The sequence below is a fragment of the Branchiostoma belcheri genome, unplaced genomic scaffold (genome assembly GCF_001625305.1).
Source record: "Branchiostoma belcheri isolate BF01 breed outbred unplaced genomic scaffold, Haploidv18h27 scaffold20, whole genome shotgun sequence".
NCBI lineage: Eukaryota > Metazoa > Chordata > Leptocardii > Amphioxiformes > Branchiostomatidae > Branchiostoma > Branchiostoma belcheri.
In genome coordinates, this window is record NW_017803491.1 from 2,071,628 (window position 1) to 2,092,919 (window position 21,292).

Genomic DNA, 21,292 nt, shown 5'->3' on the forward strand with positions numbered 1-21,292 from the left:
ACGGCACAAAAGTTTTCAGAATCGTTTATGAACACGGCATCACGGAACGGCCGCCAAATCCGCCCGGTGTTTCCAATAAAAGGGTGAAATCGTGAAGTCATAAAAAGCGACCGTTCCTTTATGACTCGGACAGGAGGGCGTATTCATCATCCATTGGCGCCCGTGCCAGGAAATCGATAATCCTTGACAAAAGTGGAGGTACCCCGCATGAGGGTGTTTTTGTCCGCTGTTTTGTGTTCGGGCAAATATCATCCCCAATTACCAACCACCAGATCAGGGCGTCAAAACATTGACAATGGGAGACTGGTGGGCATGGTCCTGGGGGCATCTCAAAGTTTCAACCGCTCTCAAAAATGTAGGACATTGATAGATGATACAAAATCTTTTCAAATCACTATGAAATGTCACACACTGAGATGAGAGGTCTTCCAAAACTTTCCAAAAGTCAGGATCTTACTTACAAAGTTTTACATCATGTAGAATGCGGATATTCTAGTAGTTATGATTTACAGATGACCAGATGATGAATTGAGCGGAATCTGTAGCTTTGAAGTGCTCCCCTATTTAGGAATAAGGGCAAGAAAGAGATTCAAACATTGATTTATATTGTACTATTTGAGCTTTGTTGAATTATTGTATATTTTGGTGCGGCTATCAAAGAGTTGTTATTACTATGGAAAAATTAGTAATATTCATAATATAAACTTTAAGGAAGCAAGAAAATATTTACTCAGATTTTATGGCTTTGTATAGATAAATTTATTCGGTGAATGTTTATGATTTAAAGTCAATATGTGCTTTTGGTGGGTGCAATACGAATTAAATAAAGATAACTTTGTTACTCAAAGTTTTAGTTTTTCGAGCTGGTATGACATTTGCATAGGTGGTAGATTTAGGGTATTTCTATTTCAGTTTTTACCCCATCATTTTTCTTCCTTTGTTAGCTAAGACCTTGTTGCAATTTAGTTATTGGTAAGATTATCTATAAATCCTGTGTTAGACAGTCGGATTCAGCCAATCACAGCGTCCATCCTTCCAATTGAGTTCACCCATTTTCCGATTACACGAATGTGATCAATGCCCAGTCTTCTCCCTATTATGTTGTATAGAATTAGACACAGGCATAATTGTAGGTTCTGGCACACTTCACGTGTCCTTAAATTATAGCCTTCTCATCACTGGTGGAGACACGGCTGTGTTAGACCCAATGAATGCAGGATGTCCAATTATAGCAGTGATTTTTGTGAAGGACATATTGGCTTCATACACAATGTAGTGACCTTTCAGATTTGAATTCTGGTTTTGATGAACCCACGTAGTCTGCAAAGCACACAAAAGATTTTTGTCTCTTTTTGACACATTTTGCTTTGTAGTATTTTAGGAATCTGCTAAAAAAAGGTTTGTTATACATGCAAGTAGGTATACTAGCACTTAAAAACGGGATTTTTGAAATCTTTTATTTGACTCAATGTTATTCCAGTGCCAGCTACCACAGCTGTTAAAAATACATATATCAAGAACATGTTTGACATAAATAACAACAACAATGATGGCAAAATATAAACCTAGACTTGCAATTTTGGCAACTTTTTGCCAATCCCTGATATAATGTTATTATAATATTGTAACCAGATGCAATGTAAACAGAGTTAGACTGTTTTATTGTCAAAAGTTGTTATTACGAAGATGGCAAAATGGTGTATTTGGGATCTTTCAATGATAGTGATTTTCAGGTGATGAACCACTGCATTGACAATTTGTGTGTAAATGTTGTTCAAAGGAAATTAAATGCTGAGAATCTGTATTCTGATTGATAAGGTCTCAATCATTTCTGCTGGTTAGTTGGGTAATATAATTGGTTTGTTTGTTTGTTTTTTTGCTTGTTTGTTTGCTTATTGCTTGGCTGCTTGCTTGTTTGGTTGCTTGCCATCTTGCTTGGTCGCTTGGTCAATATTTCAAAATTATATGGGTATTCTTTTATCTTATCTTAATTATGCTACTTTCTCAATGCTCGGATCACTTTGCACATTCAACTAATTTTTCATGGTTGCTTGGTTACTTGTAGTATATTTGCCAATTCTTTTGTATGTATTTTCAGCAGCCACTGCATGCACATCGTCAGAATAATCACACTTCAAGACTACATGTATATCCAAAGGAAATTAGTCAGCAAGTTCATCTGCACATGTTTACAATAATGTTGCAACCTTTTCTTGGAACACTCATCATATGAATATATGCTCTGTCTGCTATACTTCCTTTCTTGCTATTTCCTTGTAGGTCTGTTGTCCCATTGTTCATGTAGCGCATCCTTATTAAAAAGGTTTGTTCAAATTTGTTCAGAAAATAACATTGTACTCTTTCCGCTCGACGTGAAGTTCCTTCCTTGCCATTTCCTTGTAGTTCTGTTGTTTCGTTTGTTCACGTAGTCCGTCCTTCTCCAAAAGGTTTGCTCAAATTTGCTCAGGTGCCTGGCTTAGGGTACAATTTGGAACCCAGCCCATATCCATATCCTGCAGGTGTAGGAACTGCTGACTGCTGATTTACAACTCTGCTTCTTCATCAAAACAATCAAGTCACACCTGTGGGTTGCCTGTTTCTTTCATGACTCACGACATGAAAATTAATGCTAGCTGTGCAAAGATGTAAAAAACATGAGCCTATTTAGCACGGTCTATGCATGATTTGGGCTTTTGGGGGCACTTGTATTGCACTTTTTTTCTGATGGCTTCCATTCATGCTCAGGTTCAGTACAAGAATCTTAACATGAATAAAAGCCATTTTGAAAAGTGCAATATAAGCGCTGCAAAAAAGTCTGAATCACAGAGACTGGGAAGGATGTCTCAGTAACCCATACTATATACATGGTACACATCTTACTTGGTAAATGCCTTTTCCTATTCATTTTGAAGTGTGGAGTGTGCTAAAGTGCATGGCCTTGGTAAACTGATCGTTTGGTTGTAGTTGCCAACACAGGAATAAAACCTAAAAGTAGAAGGAACTGCTAGCAGTTTATTGCGCACTAGTTGTCACGAGTTGCAAGTTTATTTCAAAAATCGTTTCTATTTTTGGGTTTCTCGAATGTCAACTGTTGCCAACAGTAACATACAGAGATTGGCAGTTGAACGTGTAGGAGACTGAACAACAGCTGCTCATGGCTGTTATCGTTATTTTGTTTATGCAACTAATGCTGGCTTATTGGTAACCATTGCAGTAAAATCGCATATCAAAAGGGTAGGGGTCCTCCCATTGTAAGCGGTTCAAACCTTACAGTCCAATCTCCGGGTTGACATCTTGAAAAGGAGATAGTCACCTGATATGTCAATCCTTCCACAAATGTGGTAAATCTAAGTAAATATTGTGCTATATCCCTGTGTGAAATCATTCACCTGAAGTCCATACAATTGATTGCATGCACCTGTAGAAATCACAGGTGAAACCACATCAATTACAGAAGTGTGGAGACAACACAAGAGACAAGGGACAACAGTCAGGTGTAAATATTTAGATTCCTTTCCTCTGAAGTTCCGCAGCACAGTCAATACAAGACAGTTTACTGTGCCTGTTATCTTCTCTTGTCTCCAAGAAGTACCTCCTCCTAAGGCTTAATGAACAAATCATTATTTTTTGTTTTAATTTTTCTTTTGTGCTTGTGTTATTTTGATGAGCTCAGCTTTGACCACATGGATTGCATGTATCTTGTGTCCATTGCTCTAAATGTTGGTGATTTAAACCCCATTAGTAGGACCTTTTGGAAAATGTTAATCTGTCACTTAGTGATGAATATTAAGACCTTTTTAGGACTTATTTTTTAGGACTTTTAGGACTTAGTTATCTTACTAAGTAAGAAGAATTCCCCCCTCTATAGCCCTTTCTGGCTACAGGATAAACTTTTGACAAGACAAATGCCTGAGATCCACTCATGCCTTTTCTGATGGTAATTATTATCTTGTAGTTCCAAGAAAAAGCACACATCTGGTATTGTCTCATTTGTGGCAAACAAGGTACTGTTTGGTAAATATTGTTCCCTCGATGTAAACAAGATGCCTAGGTTTCCAAAGAAACAGGTGCCCAGCCTTGGTAATCCTTAAGGTACACATCATCTTAAGGTGACTGCTTATCTCAAGATGGGCACTGTTTTCCTTGGGTTTTCTTGAAGTCCCAGATGTTCAGTATTACTACTGTCTTATCCATCCTGTTCTAGGTTCACACTGCTCCTATATGTATCATCACTTCACTTCCCAGAGTAGGCACTCTGGGAACACATGTCCCTATCAATATGTTTGCCAAGCTCATCTGAAAGTTCCTATCTTAATGTTTGGTGCATATGTCATATCAATCATTTCAGGCAATGAATTTTTTTCTCTCAGAAGCAGTGTAATGTAGCTTGGGCAGTTGAGTCCCTTTCCCATGTTGTTACAGAGCACTATGCCACTCAGAGCTATGGCTTATATTTCAGGCAAATATTCCAATGCCAAACAATCTGTCAGGTACTAGACTACTAGTATTCTGCAGGAAAGTGGCTGACTAAAGATAGAATAGGATTGATTAATCCGGTCTACTCTATAAGTCACAGCAAACTTAGAACCCTGAGATACAATGTATGAAAGAAATGAGACAAAACAGATGAAATTGCAAATTATGGTATACATAGTCTTATAGCTTTATTCTGAGAAGGTCAAACAATTCTGACTCTACTGCAAACAAAAACGAATACAAAATATCTTAAAGCTCTGTCTCTCTTTCTAGCAACAAACATAAGATATGCAGGTACACCATAACAGTACATGTGTCTGTATCAGTTATTAAACATCATAAGAGCATGCAGCTTTCCTACAAGTTTTTGTGCACTATACAGCAGTTTTGACTTTCTGTGTCACTCCAGATATTGTTGGTACAGCAAGTTGGTCTCCTAGAAAAGTCAGTAGAGAATCCTGCATGATACTGTGCTGTAGTTTCATAAAGTTAAGTACTTAAAGTAATCTTGGAATACTAAGTCAAACAAAGGATAAGGAAAGATTGCACAAAGATGGAAAGGCCCATCTGACACATTCACCCATTGCATTGATGCGTTGCCACATAATATTTTGTTCAACATGAACCCCCTCTAGATAGTTTGGTTCATTCTGAATATAAGGTGAGTGGACCATAGTATTTACAGAGATAGGGGTGGTTAGGTTGGTATGAAGGAAGTGGTAATGCAACAGTGGAATGTGCTCTTCCTTAACACACACACACCAATAGCTTTAATGTATATGTTTAATATAAGTAAAGAAAATACAGACACATTTTTAAGAGACAGTAAGTTATTTCTAGTACAATGCTGTTAGTATGACCAAGTGATACAGTAAAGAAACCATACAACACCGCAATAAGATCTAAATCTAGTGGATTTCTATATTACATAGAATCCAAAATACTTAAGATTTGCAATGAACTATATGACAGTCACAAAATCTTACTGATAGATGATCTTACTGATATTTATGTATTTTGTGCTTTGAAACAAGCACAGGATGTACATTCTGTGTTAGTTTTTTTCTGACATTACAGCATTTGATCTAAGCTCTTACCAGTTTTTGGTTAAGCCAGTCATACATATTCCCAAAGCATGTCTACACTTCAAACTTTGTTTTGTTTACTGCATTTGTAAAATAGCTACCACACAGTGCCCAGTAAGCACACACGTCTGAATCAGTAAACATTTCAACTGATAAAGAAATTATCTCAATCAAAATAAAGACTGTTCTACTGGTTAGAAAACAAGCTTTGATCTAACGAAGACAAGACAAACAGTTGTAATCTAAACTGTTCAAAGTCCACTCACGCTGCAACAACTTCATTGTTTTGATCAGTGTTTTTTCAACGAGTTCCTATGGGATGGACACTTAATTATCTTGTTACATGAATTAGATAAGATTTTAATATGTTAATGTGAAGAGTGAAAGATGTTACCCTCAATTCCAAATCTCATCAATTACTCGCTAAACCAGTATGGTGCCTTAATTTTGTATAATTACTTAATGACAGTGACAACTCAATTCTAAGTGACAATGATGAGAATTTCTATCCACCTACTTGCTCCCTACACCCTACTTTTTGTCTAGGAATTACACATACATCAGTTTGGTCTTCGACAAATCATTTCATGATTGAAAACGACAACACGATAAATTCTCTGCCTCCAAATTTCTGATCGGTATCTGGTTCTAAAGCATCACGGCGTAGAGGCTATAATTATTTGGTACACTGTACAAGACAGACTGACAAATGACAGTTGAGAGGATAACCTCTCGTGTTACCTTACGCTAAAGACAGTTCGCCTTCACTGACACCCTTGTACTTGTCATTGATACGAGTGCTATACTGTCCACCAATCTTGTGCCTTTATAAATACGGTAGCTCTATACAGTTTTTTGCCCATGGCATAATACTCTCAAATGGTTTTTTGCACAATAAAAAAAAGGACGTTTGAATTCCCTCTTGGCGCCATGTGGCTTTGTGGAATCATTTGGTCAGAGAATTCAATTTTGGACGTGCGATGACAGAATTAGTATGGGCGCCAGACTGTCTCTCGCTTTTCTGGTGACCCCCCTGGCTGGGTGTCCATTTGCTCGTCTTGCTGTCTGTTTCCATGGTTACCGGTACCCGGTTGGCTGCCCGCTTCCTTTTCCTGCGCTGGCAACAACTGCGGCTTTTGAGTCTGAGAATTGGACGTGGTGGCGAGAATGCTGGGTTCCCTCGGCCCCTGCGGCGTTCCACTACTCCCCGGGAGCATGGGGTATTGGTACGACCCGCCGTACAGGTGGTGGTAGATACCATAGGGTGGGGAGCCGGGGGAGTAGTTCCCAAGCTGCCGGGGAGGGGAGTTCGGGCTCGTGACAAATCCGCCCGGGGCACTTGTGAGATTGGGGAAGCCCGGAGGAGACATGGGGAGGTACCGTGGGCTGGTCAGACTGGTGGGGAGCATGGACATGGTGGTGGTGGGACCACTGCTGTACGCAGTGAACCCAGTTGCGCCGGCCGCCGGGTACAGGAGTCTCGGGTCCGAGAGTCTGGGGTCGGAGAAACGCAGGTCTGGGTAGGAGAACTGTGCGTCTGCCGGGAAGCGGATGGGAAGGTCTCCGGGAAACCTCTGCGAGATGACCTCAGGCATGGTCGTCGGGAGGCGGCCGGCCATCTCGGGAGAAATCCGCTCGATGCTCGCCGCTGCCGTGGTCTGTGGCGGCATGGCGGGAGGGGGCATGGGGCCGCCCATAAACGGCCGATACGGCTGGTACGGCCAGGACGACGGGGGCGACCGGGATGCTCCATCTACAGGGACGAGATAAGAGAAATGAGGAGATTAGACACATCAATCAAAAACCTATCAATTGCATCACAAGGTCAGATTGGGGGTCGCGATACCCACTACCCTGTCTAGCGATCCCAAGTCGGGGAGATAACCCGTCCTATTACGGTCATCAACTTCCTGTTACATTTATTGTGTCGGATTAACTGTAGACACATCATTCTTTCCCTGGCATATCAGATAGTCCTTGCTAATGGAGATATGGAGTGGTAACTTCTGTGTGAAAGTGGCACATGTGCCCCCAGGTCTGTGCCCTTGAGCGTTAGCCCCGACCCTGACACTGGAAATTGCCCCGGCTCCTCTTCGTGATAACCTTTAGGCTGGGAGTCTGATATAGGCTTAGTGTACGGTAAGGAGATTGCGCCAGCCTTGTCCACGGATATGTCACAATCTTAGCAAGAATGCGCCTTAAGAAGACCTTCGAGAACTACAGTTGATGGACAAATCGATCTGTCAATTTCAATGACAGAAACTTTATCTAATTTCATAAACCTGACAGAAATGGTGATGGACATGTGTCGCAACCTGTTTACAAAATACTTGGCAAAGTTTTGGTTGGCAGAAAGGTTGTCTGTTTGTCGGTTAACCCTCTTGTTTTGATCACCTAAGGTCACCATCTGGCTCCATCATGGATGCCAGCTGGATGTTTGTTTTGAACAGAAGCTGGAAAACCTTGGCAGTGATGACAGGTTGGGGTCTGTATGGTGCATCGGTGTATCTGTACATGATTTATTTACTGCTATCATCAAGGTGTTGGTTTATTTCTGTTTCTTAAAAGTTCTGAATAGATATTTTATGACTTCTCGTCAGAGTGGGACTTGGTTAACAATTTGTGATTATCTTTAATGTTGTTAGTCCGAGTTGAGGAGTGTCACGGAATAAAAAGTATTTTCTAAGTCTTGTTTTCACAGAAACACTTGTCACTGAGTTTTCAATAAAAGAAAGAGTTACCCAGAAACCCCCATATCGACCCCTATCCTGTCAGAAACTGGAAGACAACAACATTCCACTGGGATGGAAATCTCCACATCTGAACCAAGGCCAAGCCGGTGCCGAGAACAAACACCTCGCCCGCCCATGTTCAAACAATGGGATCAGGGAAAACATGACCACCTCAAGAGCCTTTTGTGGGCAGCAATACAAACAAAAGGTATCACATAGCCAGGCTGCTCCTGACCAGGAGATAAAGTCCCTCTGTTGTGGTTACAGCGAGGCGGCTCAGCATTTCGCACACATCCGATAAAGAAAACAATGGCGGTGTTTCACCTGTACCAGCCGCGGCGCACGTTTTGGCAGTTTGAGGTCTGCCGACACTTAATACGCAAGAACGATAATCTTTTCAACGATGTTGCCACACGGCAGGTTGTGTACCACACAACACTGGGTAACCAGGTTCTTGGATTATGTTTGTTCTACAGAAACTTGGAAGGAGACCAACATTTTGTTTTGCACTGTGTATGCAGGTCCTGATTGGCAGCCATCCATTGGAGTCACCTGACTTCAGACTTTGGCCCTTTGACAAGAACACTACTGGGGGTGCTCTGTTTCTCTGTCGAGTTGCTACTTTTCATTCATGGATAAACATTAAAGATCCTCGTATTTGTGTGCACAACAATGTTTGGTAAACCTCAAGGCATTAATTACTGTAATTGCGTTGCACAAAATCCATTACATTGCCAGAAGATTAGATTGTTTTGTAACTTATGCATTCCCCAAAGAACTGCGAAACACAATTCCAACTCTATAAATGGTTGCTCAGGTTAGAGCTCCTTTGTCGCCGCCCAAATTTGGAAGCCTCGTTGGACATTTCCTTATCATTCATTAACCATTAAAGTAGGCTATCTTGCCAATGATCTGTTATTATTGGGTCCAAGCCACGCTCTGGACCTCTGTGAATGGAAACATGTACTTCCTTATACCGTTGGGATGAACATTCCATTGTTGTAAATCTACTGTGGCTGAAAATGCCACTAATCCGTCCCCATCCCTCCATCCTGCATTCCTTTCACACCAAGAGGATTCCCTTCATTCCTTAGATAGCAGATGAGCCCAACCCTTTAAGGATGTTGTACTACCTGTCTTAATTGGAACACTGCCAAAGCACCCCTCAAAAATGTGGCGACCGTCATGGTGGTTGTTAGAAAATAATTCCTCCTACCCCCTAGCATTGTCTTCACTTTTATACCAGTAGCTGGTATGTTTTTTATTAAATTGTCAAAGGATAACTATTAGCAAACTATAAATTAAAGTTGAACTTTACTCAATTGTGAGTGACACATTGGGACTGTTTTGAGTAAAATTGAGGAGGAATCAACAATGTTTTCTTTTTTCTTCAACAATACCAAGCTGGTGAGGAATGCTGAAGAAGCTTGTTTGAGCATTCCTGAAGAACAATTACTTGACATTCTTTTCTGCCTACTTAAGTTTACTACAAGACCTGAAATGTCAACCTAGGTTCTTGAATGATCTGTGAAATGTACAGACCACTCCCACAGGAAGTCATGTTCATGTGATTGTTTCTATTGTTTCCACTAGAATAGGCCAATCAAAATGTATAGTAGACATATTATGTTTGAAAGGGAAAGCAGTTATTAAACTGGAAAAGTGCTGGTTGTTTTTGTAGGCTTTGCCTTTTTAACAATGACTTAAGACAGCAAAGTTAAGCCATGGACATTTTTAAGTGGGCAGTTAAGCCACAGTTATTGCAGGAGAAGGTTTGGTCTTTGCCCTCAGGGAAGCCATGACCATTCACTGTGCCAAAGTCACGTGTATCCTTCACTTGTAGTCTTGCCCTCACATTATCAACCTTCCCCCGAGCAGTATGCACTTTTCAGTAAACTCCCTAGTAAACCGCAATGCGTTCAGCAAACCGTTTACCACGTTTACCTCACCACAAGTATGTGAACTCCATCCTACCTCTCCATAGCTTCCCCAATTACATTTTTGCTAACAATAGAAAAGGTGTGTGAGCTAATCCGCCTATGCTGGGATGATTTCGGGGGAAAACCATCCCGATTTCTGGGAAAGCCTTGTGATTACTGTTTACGGTTACCTAGGAAGGTAGCGAGCATCAACCCCATATCCAGGTGAACAGTGAAGCATAATATGTGGAATCTTAACTCTCAACATCTTCTCAAAATTACCTTAGCATTAGATCTCCAAGCAGAGGTTTCCTGGCTTTGACTTATTTTTACTTTTTTTACTATTATTTGACTTTTACTCTTTTTGTTTGGTAGCGGTACCTTTCTTTTCACCTGCCAGGTGGCAAAAGAATACTGCCTTGCATATTTGTTACTGTGTTGCCAATTTGATGCTATCTTGCAGCCAACATATGACACTGTCATCTGCTTGGAGATTATCTCAAAATCAAGTCTGTGTTTTGTCTTTCCAAGTTTGAAGTGGCCAATTTTGTGTCTTAAATTTGTAAATGTAGCCCACCTTGTGTGGCTTGAATCTGCGGGTTCCCGGGCGTGTACGCTGAAGGCGGGGGGTGGTGACCGGGCGGTGCCTCGATGAGAGGTGTGCGGATGGCAGGAGGCAGGGGCTGGGCGATGTGGCTGTGTCGGAGGCGCTCCAGTCCCAGCTCACTCAGGCGCTCGGAGAAGGACAGGGCGTGCTTCTGCTCTTCTAGCTTCTGTCGGTGCCCTGAAGAAAACAGACACTCAACATTAGTTCATCATCAATATCAAAATGCATTCTCAGACTGATAACAATTAAGAGCTACAACATTCAGTGCATGGTTGCCTTCTTGTAACAGTTTAATAGAATATACAATAAAATCCGTTCAGTATTTGGCAAAATTACATCACATATTCATGTCAGTTTTTGTATCAGCTTTCATTTGGAGCTTGAAATACCAAGCTAGAAAAACGTACTTTCTAAACACACACTGTGCTGCCATTCTGTCCAACAGGTTCTGATTTCTAAGCCAATTTAGAACCCCCAGCGTACTTCTGAGGAAAAGTTCTGTGGAGTTGATTTGAGCGATCGATATCATGATTGCGATGCATCAAAGTTGGGGTTTCTGTCACATATGAGACATATTCCTCCTGACGTGTTCCATAACTTGGTGTCAAATGTCGCGCCATGTCCGTGAGAGCTAGGGTACTCTCATGCCGGTAACAACCTTAACTTCATAATGCGCCCAGTTATTAAATGTATTATTGGTCTAGATTCACGTTTTTCCAGCCGTGGGTGGGGACGGGTAAGTAGGTAAATTTTATTTGTGAGTGAGTGCGCTATAATCAAAACAAATGACACAAGAGTGTGATTTTTCATAACACAGATGACAAATATACCCTACTGAAAATAACGTCATGTGAAGACGGAAAAATTATTAGTACAAAAAATGACTCAATTAGTCTTGTTAGGATAAAATACATGCAGGAAAAAAAATGAAATATTCACCATACACCTTGCCTCTGTATTAGCAGTGTGTGACTTTTGCCCACTACCATTATATTCCATCTATACATAATTCACAAGGAATGATTCAATAACCCAACCAATCCGTCTTCTCGGCTTGGAGGTTAGCACAGTGGAAAAGCCTTAAGCTGAACTTGGAGTCAAGTCCTTTCAAGAAATTTGCACCAGAAATAGATCATAAATCGGATCAAAGATCAATATTAACTTGTCGGGATGAGTGGCGGAACATCAGGCGATATTGTGTGCGACGCTGGGTAATTTGACACCACGGGCCTGCTTTTACACGGGCCGGTTAATCTCGTTTGGAAGTTATTTTACATTTTTGTTGGAATTTGATGGACTGGTGATTGAAAGGCTGTCATGCCCTTGGCTGAGGAGTGATACCTGCGGTGCGGAAGTAACCAACTTCATTGCTCTGGATGCGCCTTAATTCGAAAAAGGGTCCCTGGGGAGGCCTTAAACACCCAGTTATGGAAAACTTTCCACGTAGGTCCCTCGCAAATGGCAACTTTCGCAGGAAGGGGTGACCGAAAATATGATATATCCATATATTTGAGAATCTGATTAGCATTGATTCACACCCTGACACATCTGACCCCCCATTTGAGTGCTGACATAATTTCATAAAGTGGTGGATATGCAGTTATGACAAACTGTAGGCATGTCTTCTGTGACAATCGCCATCCATATCTACCACAATTTATTATGTTTGCCCGTGTCTACCTGTCAGAATTGGTCCACCTCAGCTACACGCTATGCGACCAAAAGTCCCGCCACCGTCGGCCCAAGAGGAGCTTTGATAGAGACCCCTATTTTAATTCCTCACGCGAGGCTGCCCAACCGAATCAATGATTGCACCAACGACGAAAACGTTAAGCTCCCTACATTGTGTTACTCACACAAGGTCTTCCCAGGCCCAGGGTTGAAAGGGCTGGAGAAATCACATTATGTTCACATCAGGCAATGTACTGATGATATCTGCGAGCAGACGTGATTCCCCAGCCGTGCTGATTATGATGAGTGGCGAGGCACTGGCTCGACACTCATGCTATCGCTGCGTGATAGATCCGTGCTGAGATTGCACTGACAGCTTAAACGCTGATTGCAAAGAGTGACTCAATGTTACATGGCTAATTTTTGGTGTTTTGAACATATTTGTTCTGTACAAGGAAGAACTGTCTGTCTACTCACCGATTGGAAAAATTAGAAGTCAGGTGTATGCATGTGGACCTCAAGCACTGAGTAGTAGTGAGTTACATGTATGCCCACATTTAAGTTACTAGCTTACTTCACTAGTATTCCAGTACTCCCCAGTCATATTGTGCAGTTGCTACTATAGAGAATTGCTGTTTCAGGAGCAATGAGTTGAGGTTCCAAAAAGGTTATGGCTAAATCAGCCTGAAACTCCGTGTAGGGAATAACTTTTGGATCCATAAACATTTGCTAATTATTGTAACATTGTTTGACAGAAAATGTGCAAAATGATGATACGTATGAACCTTTGCAGGTTTCTTTTGACTGTGTGCATTTTGATTTTTGCTGAAATTTACCATCCTTCATCTGACTTTGAATAACCTCACCCTCTGACAATCAATCTAACTGTCCTTATCCTCAGTTGATCCCAGCTAAACCTTTGGTTTGTTCAGTGTTGATTGAAGGATCCAAAGTGTCGAGATGGAGGACAAACTGTCACCATTTTAACCTATATAAAGATTTTTTGTTGTGTCTTTGGCAAAAGAAACGTCATTGCAGTATACGATCAATACGAAAGACAAAGGCGTAGCCTCGACTCAAACAATGGCTGTCATGGTTTCCTCATGAAATATTGCTGGGAGGAGAGACAGAGTGATTCGGTTTGAAATTGGTTTGGAGGTTGGAGCGCCCGCCCGTCAGTGGTCACCCAGACACCGCACCCTCCATCTTCGCTGCACAATGGATGTGTGGCGTTGGTTGCACGTACGTGTTCGCGTGACCATAACCCAAGGACGCCATTGCGGGGAGGCAGGCGTCAGGGTGGCGGATGGTGCAAGTCTGCCGAGGTTTTCAGCTGTCAGGAACCCTGCCTGATGCTCGCTTTTACAAGCCACAGCACCAGCCTTTAGCCCTAGTGGTCCTAACTACCTGTCTACCCCACATTAACCCTTGGGGAAACCTTTCTGCCCAGTCTTAGCTAACAATGAATAGGGTAATGAATGGGGGTAAGTTCAGAAGATTGTTGAATAATCGATGGGCATGACAGCAGCTGGTTTGTCACACTCCTCTTTGGCGGCGGCTCTGCGCGCCATACTTGGTCTGAGCAGCGGTAACCACAAAACGAGACAGGTGGACGGGTCTCGGCAAAATGACACACATGCTTTTGTAGGATCAATCCGAGTGTCTCCCGGGACCAAACTTGAGTCAAAAAAGGCTGTCATAGCCTTAAGATGTCCAGAAATTGTGTTTGTCATTTTGTTGGACAATAAGACTGTCAGTTGGGGGTTACAGTTACTGTTTTGCAGGGGTTTGAGTAAGTCGATTAGGGATTGTGAAGGATAACATCATCCACGCACCAGGCTATCCATCATCGGCCAAAAGAGGGGCGCGTAATCCACGATGAGGGTCCTGTCAAAAGTCTGCATGCAGAGGTTCAGCAATGGGCTAAACTTCAAGGCCCGAGGAAATCCTGCTTTTTGTCCCCATTGTGAAGATGAGCCTTTAAGCCACACAGCTGCAGCAGTTGAGCCTAATAGGTACATCGCATGACCTACACTCAGTGGGACTATGTACCAGCTTCAGTGGTCATCCTCAGACTCTTAAAAGATTACTTCGGTCACAAGATTGAATGCCATTCACAGGAGTTTTGTCCCAGTTTAAAATTTGAGGAATGATAAACCCTGTTTTTCAAGCAGATAATCATGGTGGTAGATTACACTAAAATGTAATCAACTTTAATAAGGTGGTGCCATAATTCTTCAGTGATTTAAATTTAAAGCCCACCTGTTCAAAGAACACCTGTCTAACTCTGCTGCGACAGTCGTTATTTATGCCATATCTATGGCTAAGCACATTATGGATGATGATCTCTGTCAAATCCAACTCTAGAGCCTTAGTCTGCTGTGGAGCGGATTTGTCACTTTGGTTTATTGTCTGGCCAAGCCGGCTCACCAAGTCCAAAGTCGCCCATCAGTGGGGACTTGTAGGAAGGCCATGATTGGCATCTAACATCGTCAGTCTAAGGTCATTAATGTCGTTGGGTCAGACCCTTCGATTTTAAAGCGATGACAAACTGTGAAAACTATCAGCTCGTCTTTCCAGCCTCCGACGCCAGCGTGAGTGATCTAATTTGGGTGGAGAGTGATATGCTTTATCCCTCTCCCGTCACAACGATCCATCATATTTTTGACAGTAATATCAGAATATTAGCCAAAGTGGCATAAAATATAAGACTCTTAAGAAGTGGAGAGCCAAGACAGGATTATGATTTTAGCATCTTTCCCCGAAACACTATGAATGTTTAATGGGAAAAGCTGCCTTCCGGCAGACCTTTCGATTTTTCAAACTTTTAATTCCCCGAAACTCCCAAAGTTCGTTCGACAAGAGGCCGATCCATCATTCTCAAAAAGTTAATGACTGACATGTAATCTCATTGTAAAGTATTTTAGCCATCATAATCCGTAGGTCGCCTTTACACGGAGAAGGGAGGGCCAAGTTGATCCCCTTGGGTTGCGGGATTGGGAACGTTAGGTAGAAGGTAAACCAGATTTACCAAATGCGGTGTTTGTTTAGGTCATCAAGACAGATCCACCACTCTGTGAAACCCCACGCGGGGACATCGATTTCCTTCTTAGTGTCATGCCACCATGGGATTAGGGCCTTTATGCTGCGGGGTGGTGGGACGGTCCCAGCGCGGAGGTTCTTGTGGGAGACAATGAAGTGTGTGGGAGGGCTGTGAGGTGGGGGTGGTCGCACACAGTGGTGGCGACATGCCACGGGAATACCAGCGACAAATTCTTGGTACGAGTTCAGCGTTTCTTGGATTTGGCAGTGAAAGAACACTGTACATGTATGTGTACACTTCCTCATCAACCCACAGGTTGAAAATTGGCAACACCTACACTGTACACACTATCACACTATCACAATTAAATTTCGCTCTACTTAGTAACCAGCCTGAACTGTGTTATACAGTGGTAGAGAGTTGATAGAGAGGCATAGGACTGTTGGGATTCTGCATGATAAAATGTACATAATTTTTGTCACCATTTGAAAGTCAGATAGCTAATAAACCTGTCTGTTTATAAGGTTACGATAAAAGCCAGGTGTACCACAGAACTAGGCGTATCCTTGGATGCCCTACATAAACCACAACCAGCGATGCCTTCAGGTGACAACAACTTCCATAGCTTTAGGGCTATACGTCACAAGAAGGTCCTGACCCAGCCCACCGATCCTAAGTAAAGTAGTGAAGTGTTACAAATTGCACTCAGGAGGTATGTGTTTCCGGTCAGAGGGGGATCCACTATCAGTGGGTGCAACAGGAAGGGAGTGCCCAGGTATCCTATCCAGGTGGAAGTCCTGTCATTAATAACTGCTAAATCATGCGCACAATATCACACGTGCCACCTGTACTATCAAGGCCACAAGCATGTTTTCTTAATGTACAAATCTACCATGGAGAAGAAGAAGTAGAATTTCTTCTACCATCTTTTAGTTTTACCTAAAGATTAGTAGATCAAATGTTCCCATATGACAATGGCTAAGGTGTCAAAAGATGACTTGTAACATATAGGGCTTAGATATTTTTCAAACTACTGCCAGACTCCATATCGCAATTCATAGTAAAAACGAAGGGATGAGGAGAGTCAAAAACTGACAGAACGACAAAGGGAGGGTGATGACAACAACTTCAAAAGGACACAGTGACAGAATAAGTGGAAGAGGACTTGCCTATTAAGGCCATGCCTAGGTCGGTATACGGGCAGCTACCAGTATGGAAGCGGGCTATAGAGAGGGGAGAGACAATAGAGCATGGACAAAAGTTAGTGAGGTGGTCAAAATGTGCACACAATAGGCCACAAGTGACAGTTACAAGCAGAAATGAGATGATACGCTGGGACGATTAAATCTGAAGGTGACAGTATGTTAGCGTTTCAGGCAGCCCTATTGTTCTATTCAACACAGTGCCCTCTGGGGATTATGTTAGTTAGGACTACAGGTGAGGGACAACAAAACGACACAGACGACAATCGTGTTACGGTAATCTGATACCAAAAAAATAATGTCAACTATGAGAGCCTTTTCCAAACTGACAATTTTCGACTTTCAATTACATTTTCCTGGACATATTTTTTTAACACTAGGTGATTTGTTGCAACGACATTGAATGTTTCTCAAATTATGACAAAATGAGGGAACTGCAACCTTTTTCAAATGGCCACTTTTCATGGTCGCAGGACATGGGATGAAAGTAATTATGGTGTCATTGAACATTTTGCTGTAAATGCATGTGCTAACCGTTAATTAAACCTCAGGTCAATTAGTCCCCTATCGAAGAACAGGTGAGGGCAGGACAGAGACAGGTACTAGACTGTAAGGCCTGCGTTTAGGGACACCTGCAGAGGTAATGATCTGTTGTCAGACACACCTTCGATAAGCAAAATGTAACCTTGAGGTGCAGCTGACTGTGACTTGGAGCATCAATAAAGATTTGCTGTGTATGCTTGAAACAGGCACTTCAGACAAACATCTTATAAAACATGAGAGTAGTTAGAGTTTGGCGACATTTGGTCTCCTGCAAATTGTGTGTCCACATCTAAAGGACTTCACTTTGATATTTCTTTTTCTGTAGAAAAAGGAAATTGTGATCAATGATTGTAACAGTGATACCAACTGTTTGAGTTCATGGAACATTATGGGGGTTTGAGTTGTCTTGTCACTGGTGCAGCTGGCCTGACCACCATGCCATAACCGCTTATCTGACAGTTTTTAAGTCTTACAGTAGATCCCCCTGTGCAAAGCTTGGGACAATGGCACCTCGGTGGGCCTATTTACTATTGGGAAGCATTTAATCAGGCCGGGCACCAATTACACCTGTTCTGCAGCCACCATGCCCAAGATGTATTGCCGCTCTCCAGTGGAGTCCTGTCACCTACCACACACAAAGGAAGTTTCAATTATAGCTGGAATAATACCCAACTTTATCACCTGTTCAGAGACAAAGGGGCCACCATTGGTTGGCACGTGCAGGCTCCGTCCACACATTATCTGTGTGGTGTGGGTACGACGTCGGGATAACTGGGCTATTGTGGCCTAAACACACAACAAGGCCGCAGCACACGTGCACCCCGGCTTTTATCATTACACTACATTTCAAACGTAGTTCTGACAATAAGGGCAATTCACTCAATTCTCTTAATTGGGGTGGGGGTGCTTTCTGAAAAAGGAGAAAATAACTTTTTTTGTGTGTACAAAATTCAAAAGTTGGGGATGAAACACGTCATTCAGTTTTACAGCTTGTTTTCTGATGTCAGTTTGGTCTATTAATTTGCAAAGATCAAGTAACAAACAAAACAATGACTTACTTTAATGGCACAGGTGCACCTGTACCTGTTGGCAGGTAATAAGGCATGCTTTGTCGTTGACAACAAATCCTTGGGATTAGAAGGTCAAACAATAAAGGTCGGACATTTCCCGAATATTTCAGACGAGTTTCAACTTGGTCTAAGGACATGTGTGGACTCTCAAAGGGGTTGTCACCCACAGTTTATTTTCTGTACAGTATGGTGACATAGCAGGCTAAAACCGTGTTATGACCCTCTTACAGGGACACAGACAGAAATTTCATTAGTAGATTATCGTACAGTTGATAAGCACTGAATTGTTTATTCTTGAGTAAAGGTCAACAGCACGGGTCCAGTGCAGTGTTTTGGTCAATCTTGTGTGTGTGTGTGTGTGTGTGTGTTGTTGCGGTAGGGTTGTTTGTAGAAAGGTAACCTTTGGTCTGGGTTGAAAGTCCTACTCTTGGAAAATGTAAAGGACCTGTTAAGTGTTGGCGATCATTGAATACACAGTGGGCCCAAACTGTGAAGTCCTTTTGTTTCAGACGCTATTTGAGGGAAAATATGACTAGAAAGTTGTCCCATTTTAAGCATTATGACACTGTTTTATCTAGGTCAATACGTTTTACAAGATGGGGATTTTTGTTCCAAATGAAAATGCACTGAATATATTCACTTCAATTCAAAAGAAAAGTTATTTTCATATCGTTTTTCTTGTCTTTTTTCACTGCCAAATGCAACACTATTCTGCTACACAAGGTGTACACTGTACAATGACCGAAAATTGTTTGGGCGGCGTTCTAGACAAGTCCATAAAACAATAACCTTTTGAGGTCACTCTATATAAAGGGATTGTCACCTATGTGTAAGCTCACGCCACAATTACTACCTCACACCTATCGCAGGGCGTGTTTTTAAACTTCAAACTCCCTTTGACACCCCGGCCAAGGACGAAACAATTACCCCCTGCTAATATACAGTTCTAAAGTGTCCACATTTCACCTCGCTATCGCCAGGGCGCATCATAAAAGACGCGATGTGGGCAGAGATCACTCAACAGGGAGCAGAGTTGAGGACACAATCGGTAAACAGTGAATGAATGCCCCGCTCTCCCAACCGCCTGCATGCAAACAAATCCTCCGGTGTTTGTTTTGGAGTATTCTATTGGTCGGGGTCGACGTTGTAAACACACGGACCACCGCCAGGTGACTTCAAAACACGCCCGTAAGGGCATAGCGCTGCTTGTTCTTCTCCCAAGGCTACCACATCTCATTGAAATCCCGCCGGCGAAGGTTAAGTCGCTCCGCTAAGTCCGTCCACACGGACACCTGCACAATGTCACGCTACAATCATGAGGCCGGCTAGACTGTTGACATGCACAGTTACTAAAGTCCTGGGCTATTTTTAAACTGATTGGCGGGAAAAACAACGGGCTAATAATTGACTTGTCGCCAACGTCGTCCCTGAAACTCGGCCAAAAAACCTTGCCGAACGCAGCATTTTTGTTGCGTTGTTGTTAACAGGCAAATACTCCCACCATAAAGTACATATGGGTCAGCGAAAAATAGTCTTGTAAACAAAAGAAATGACGGACTCGTGTAACCTTCATCCAAGAAGGGTGTGAAAGATTGTTGGCTCAAAGTCAAAAGGCGCTGCAGGGGTAACTTTATAAGAATAAATCACTTGGAGAATGTTCATATTTTCTTTCCCCGTGGATTATATGCTTCAAACAGCTATTTGTTGACGTTCTTTTTTTTTTCAAACACAAACACGTACACCGCTTATATATTACTGACTCAAATAACAGTTACAACGTAAGTAAATTCTGAGTAACTGCCATATCAGGCCGGAATTACGCACAGAATGGCGACTTGGCAAAGATTCATGTTCTTGGCAAAGATTCATGTTTAACAAAAAAGCAAGCTAACTTGGCTCGTGAAACTGAGTGTGTCGTGACTAAGTGTACAAAATAATTGCGCAGAAACGGGGCTACTTTGCGTCATAATGACTCCCAAACGCGGCCAATTTCATCGGCTAACGGTCGCCACTTTTAAAGTTGAATTGAGCGAAACTCATTCATGACGCAGAACTTAATTTGATTCCAAAGAAGCGTGATCTTGGCTAAACCACTTCACCAGTCCGTGCCAAAATAGCAAGAGTCTTTTAATTTAACAACGGGGCGGGAAGGCTAAAAAAACAATGTGTTTCCACAGAACTTTTTCCTATTCCTGCTTCCTTGTTACCAAGAAGTGAAAGTACACGCGTCCCCCGCATGTTCACAAGTTCTGAACTATCTCCTGCGATTACATTCAGATTAGCCTGCGTGGCGGGCCATGTGCTTTTCACGCGGTCCCCTGGCCCGAAACCTTGCCTCTTTCCACACAAACATGTTTTCAAAACCGGCCGTCTACATGTTGACGTGGAACAAAGGTGCCAACAATCGGACAAAGTGCACCGGGGCGGCTTTGACGTGTCAGCTTTTGGCCGGGTGTTACTCAATGTCAGCGCGGAGGATTCTGGGGCGTCCCTTCCTGACGTGGATACCTGTTGTTGTTGTGTTCGCCTGGCCTGTTCGCCTCTCGACTTTTCTCTCGGGCACACAGCCGCTGAGTTTACACAATACGTCCGGGTCGCATACCACCGGGCAAGGGCGCCTTCTACACCACTCCGCTAGCACAGGAAGTCACATGGGGCATGAGTAACCAAACCCTGGACGCCTGGCGCTTTAAAATAGCGCGGGCTAGCCTCAACTCGTGGCGTGGTTTAACTATGACCACTAGTAGCCATGTGGGTTACACTGAAGAGTAAACTATTCATACAAAAGAGTTTAGTGAAGATGAACAACTGCACTTACTTCTGGGCTCTCGTGGCCCGTCCACGGTGACTTTGATGGCGCGGTGGTAGGTGGCAACTTGAGGCGGGTTGGTAAACACCGTAATCGTCAGAGTGAAGCTCTTTCCTAGAAAGGGTGGGGAGGGAG

General features: G+C 42.6%; 1 protein-coding gene across 5 annotated transcripts in view; it reads right to left on the reverse strand.

Annotated features, from left to right (window-relative positions):
* Positions 1 to 4,642: 4,642 nt before the first annotated feature.
* The window catches only part of LOC109469252 (runt-related transcription factor 1-like), a 35,982-nt gene continuing 19,332 nt past the window's right edge, over positions 4,643 to 21,292 (reverse strand). For 4 of the 5 annotated variants that reach the window (XM_019767732.1, XM_019767731.1, XM_019767733.1 and 1 more), the window contains 4 exons: positions 21,167 to 21,271; positions 16,703 to 16,756; positions 10,790 to 10,996; positions 4,643 to 7,314 (listed from right to left, as the gene is read on the reverse strand). In XM_019767732.1, the coding sequence (XP_019623291.1) occupies positions 6,551 to 7,314; positions 10,790 to 10,996; positions 16,703 to 16,756; positions 21,167 to 21,271 (1,130 nt within the window). In that variant the 3' untranslated portion in view covers positions 4,643 to 6,550. The remainder of the gene's footprint in view (positions 7,315 to 10,789; positions 10,997 to 16,702; positions 16,757 to 21,166; positions 21,272 to 21,292) is intronic. The other variant, XM_019767730.1, reaches the window with a different exon arrangement.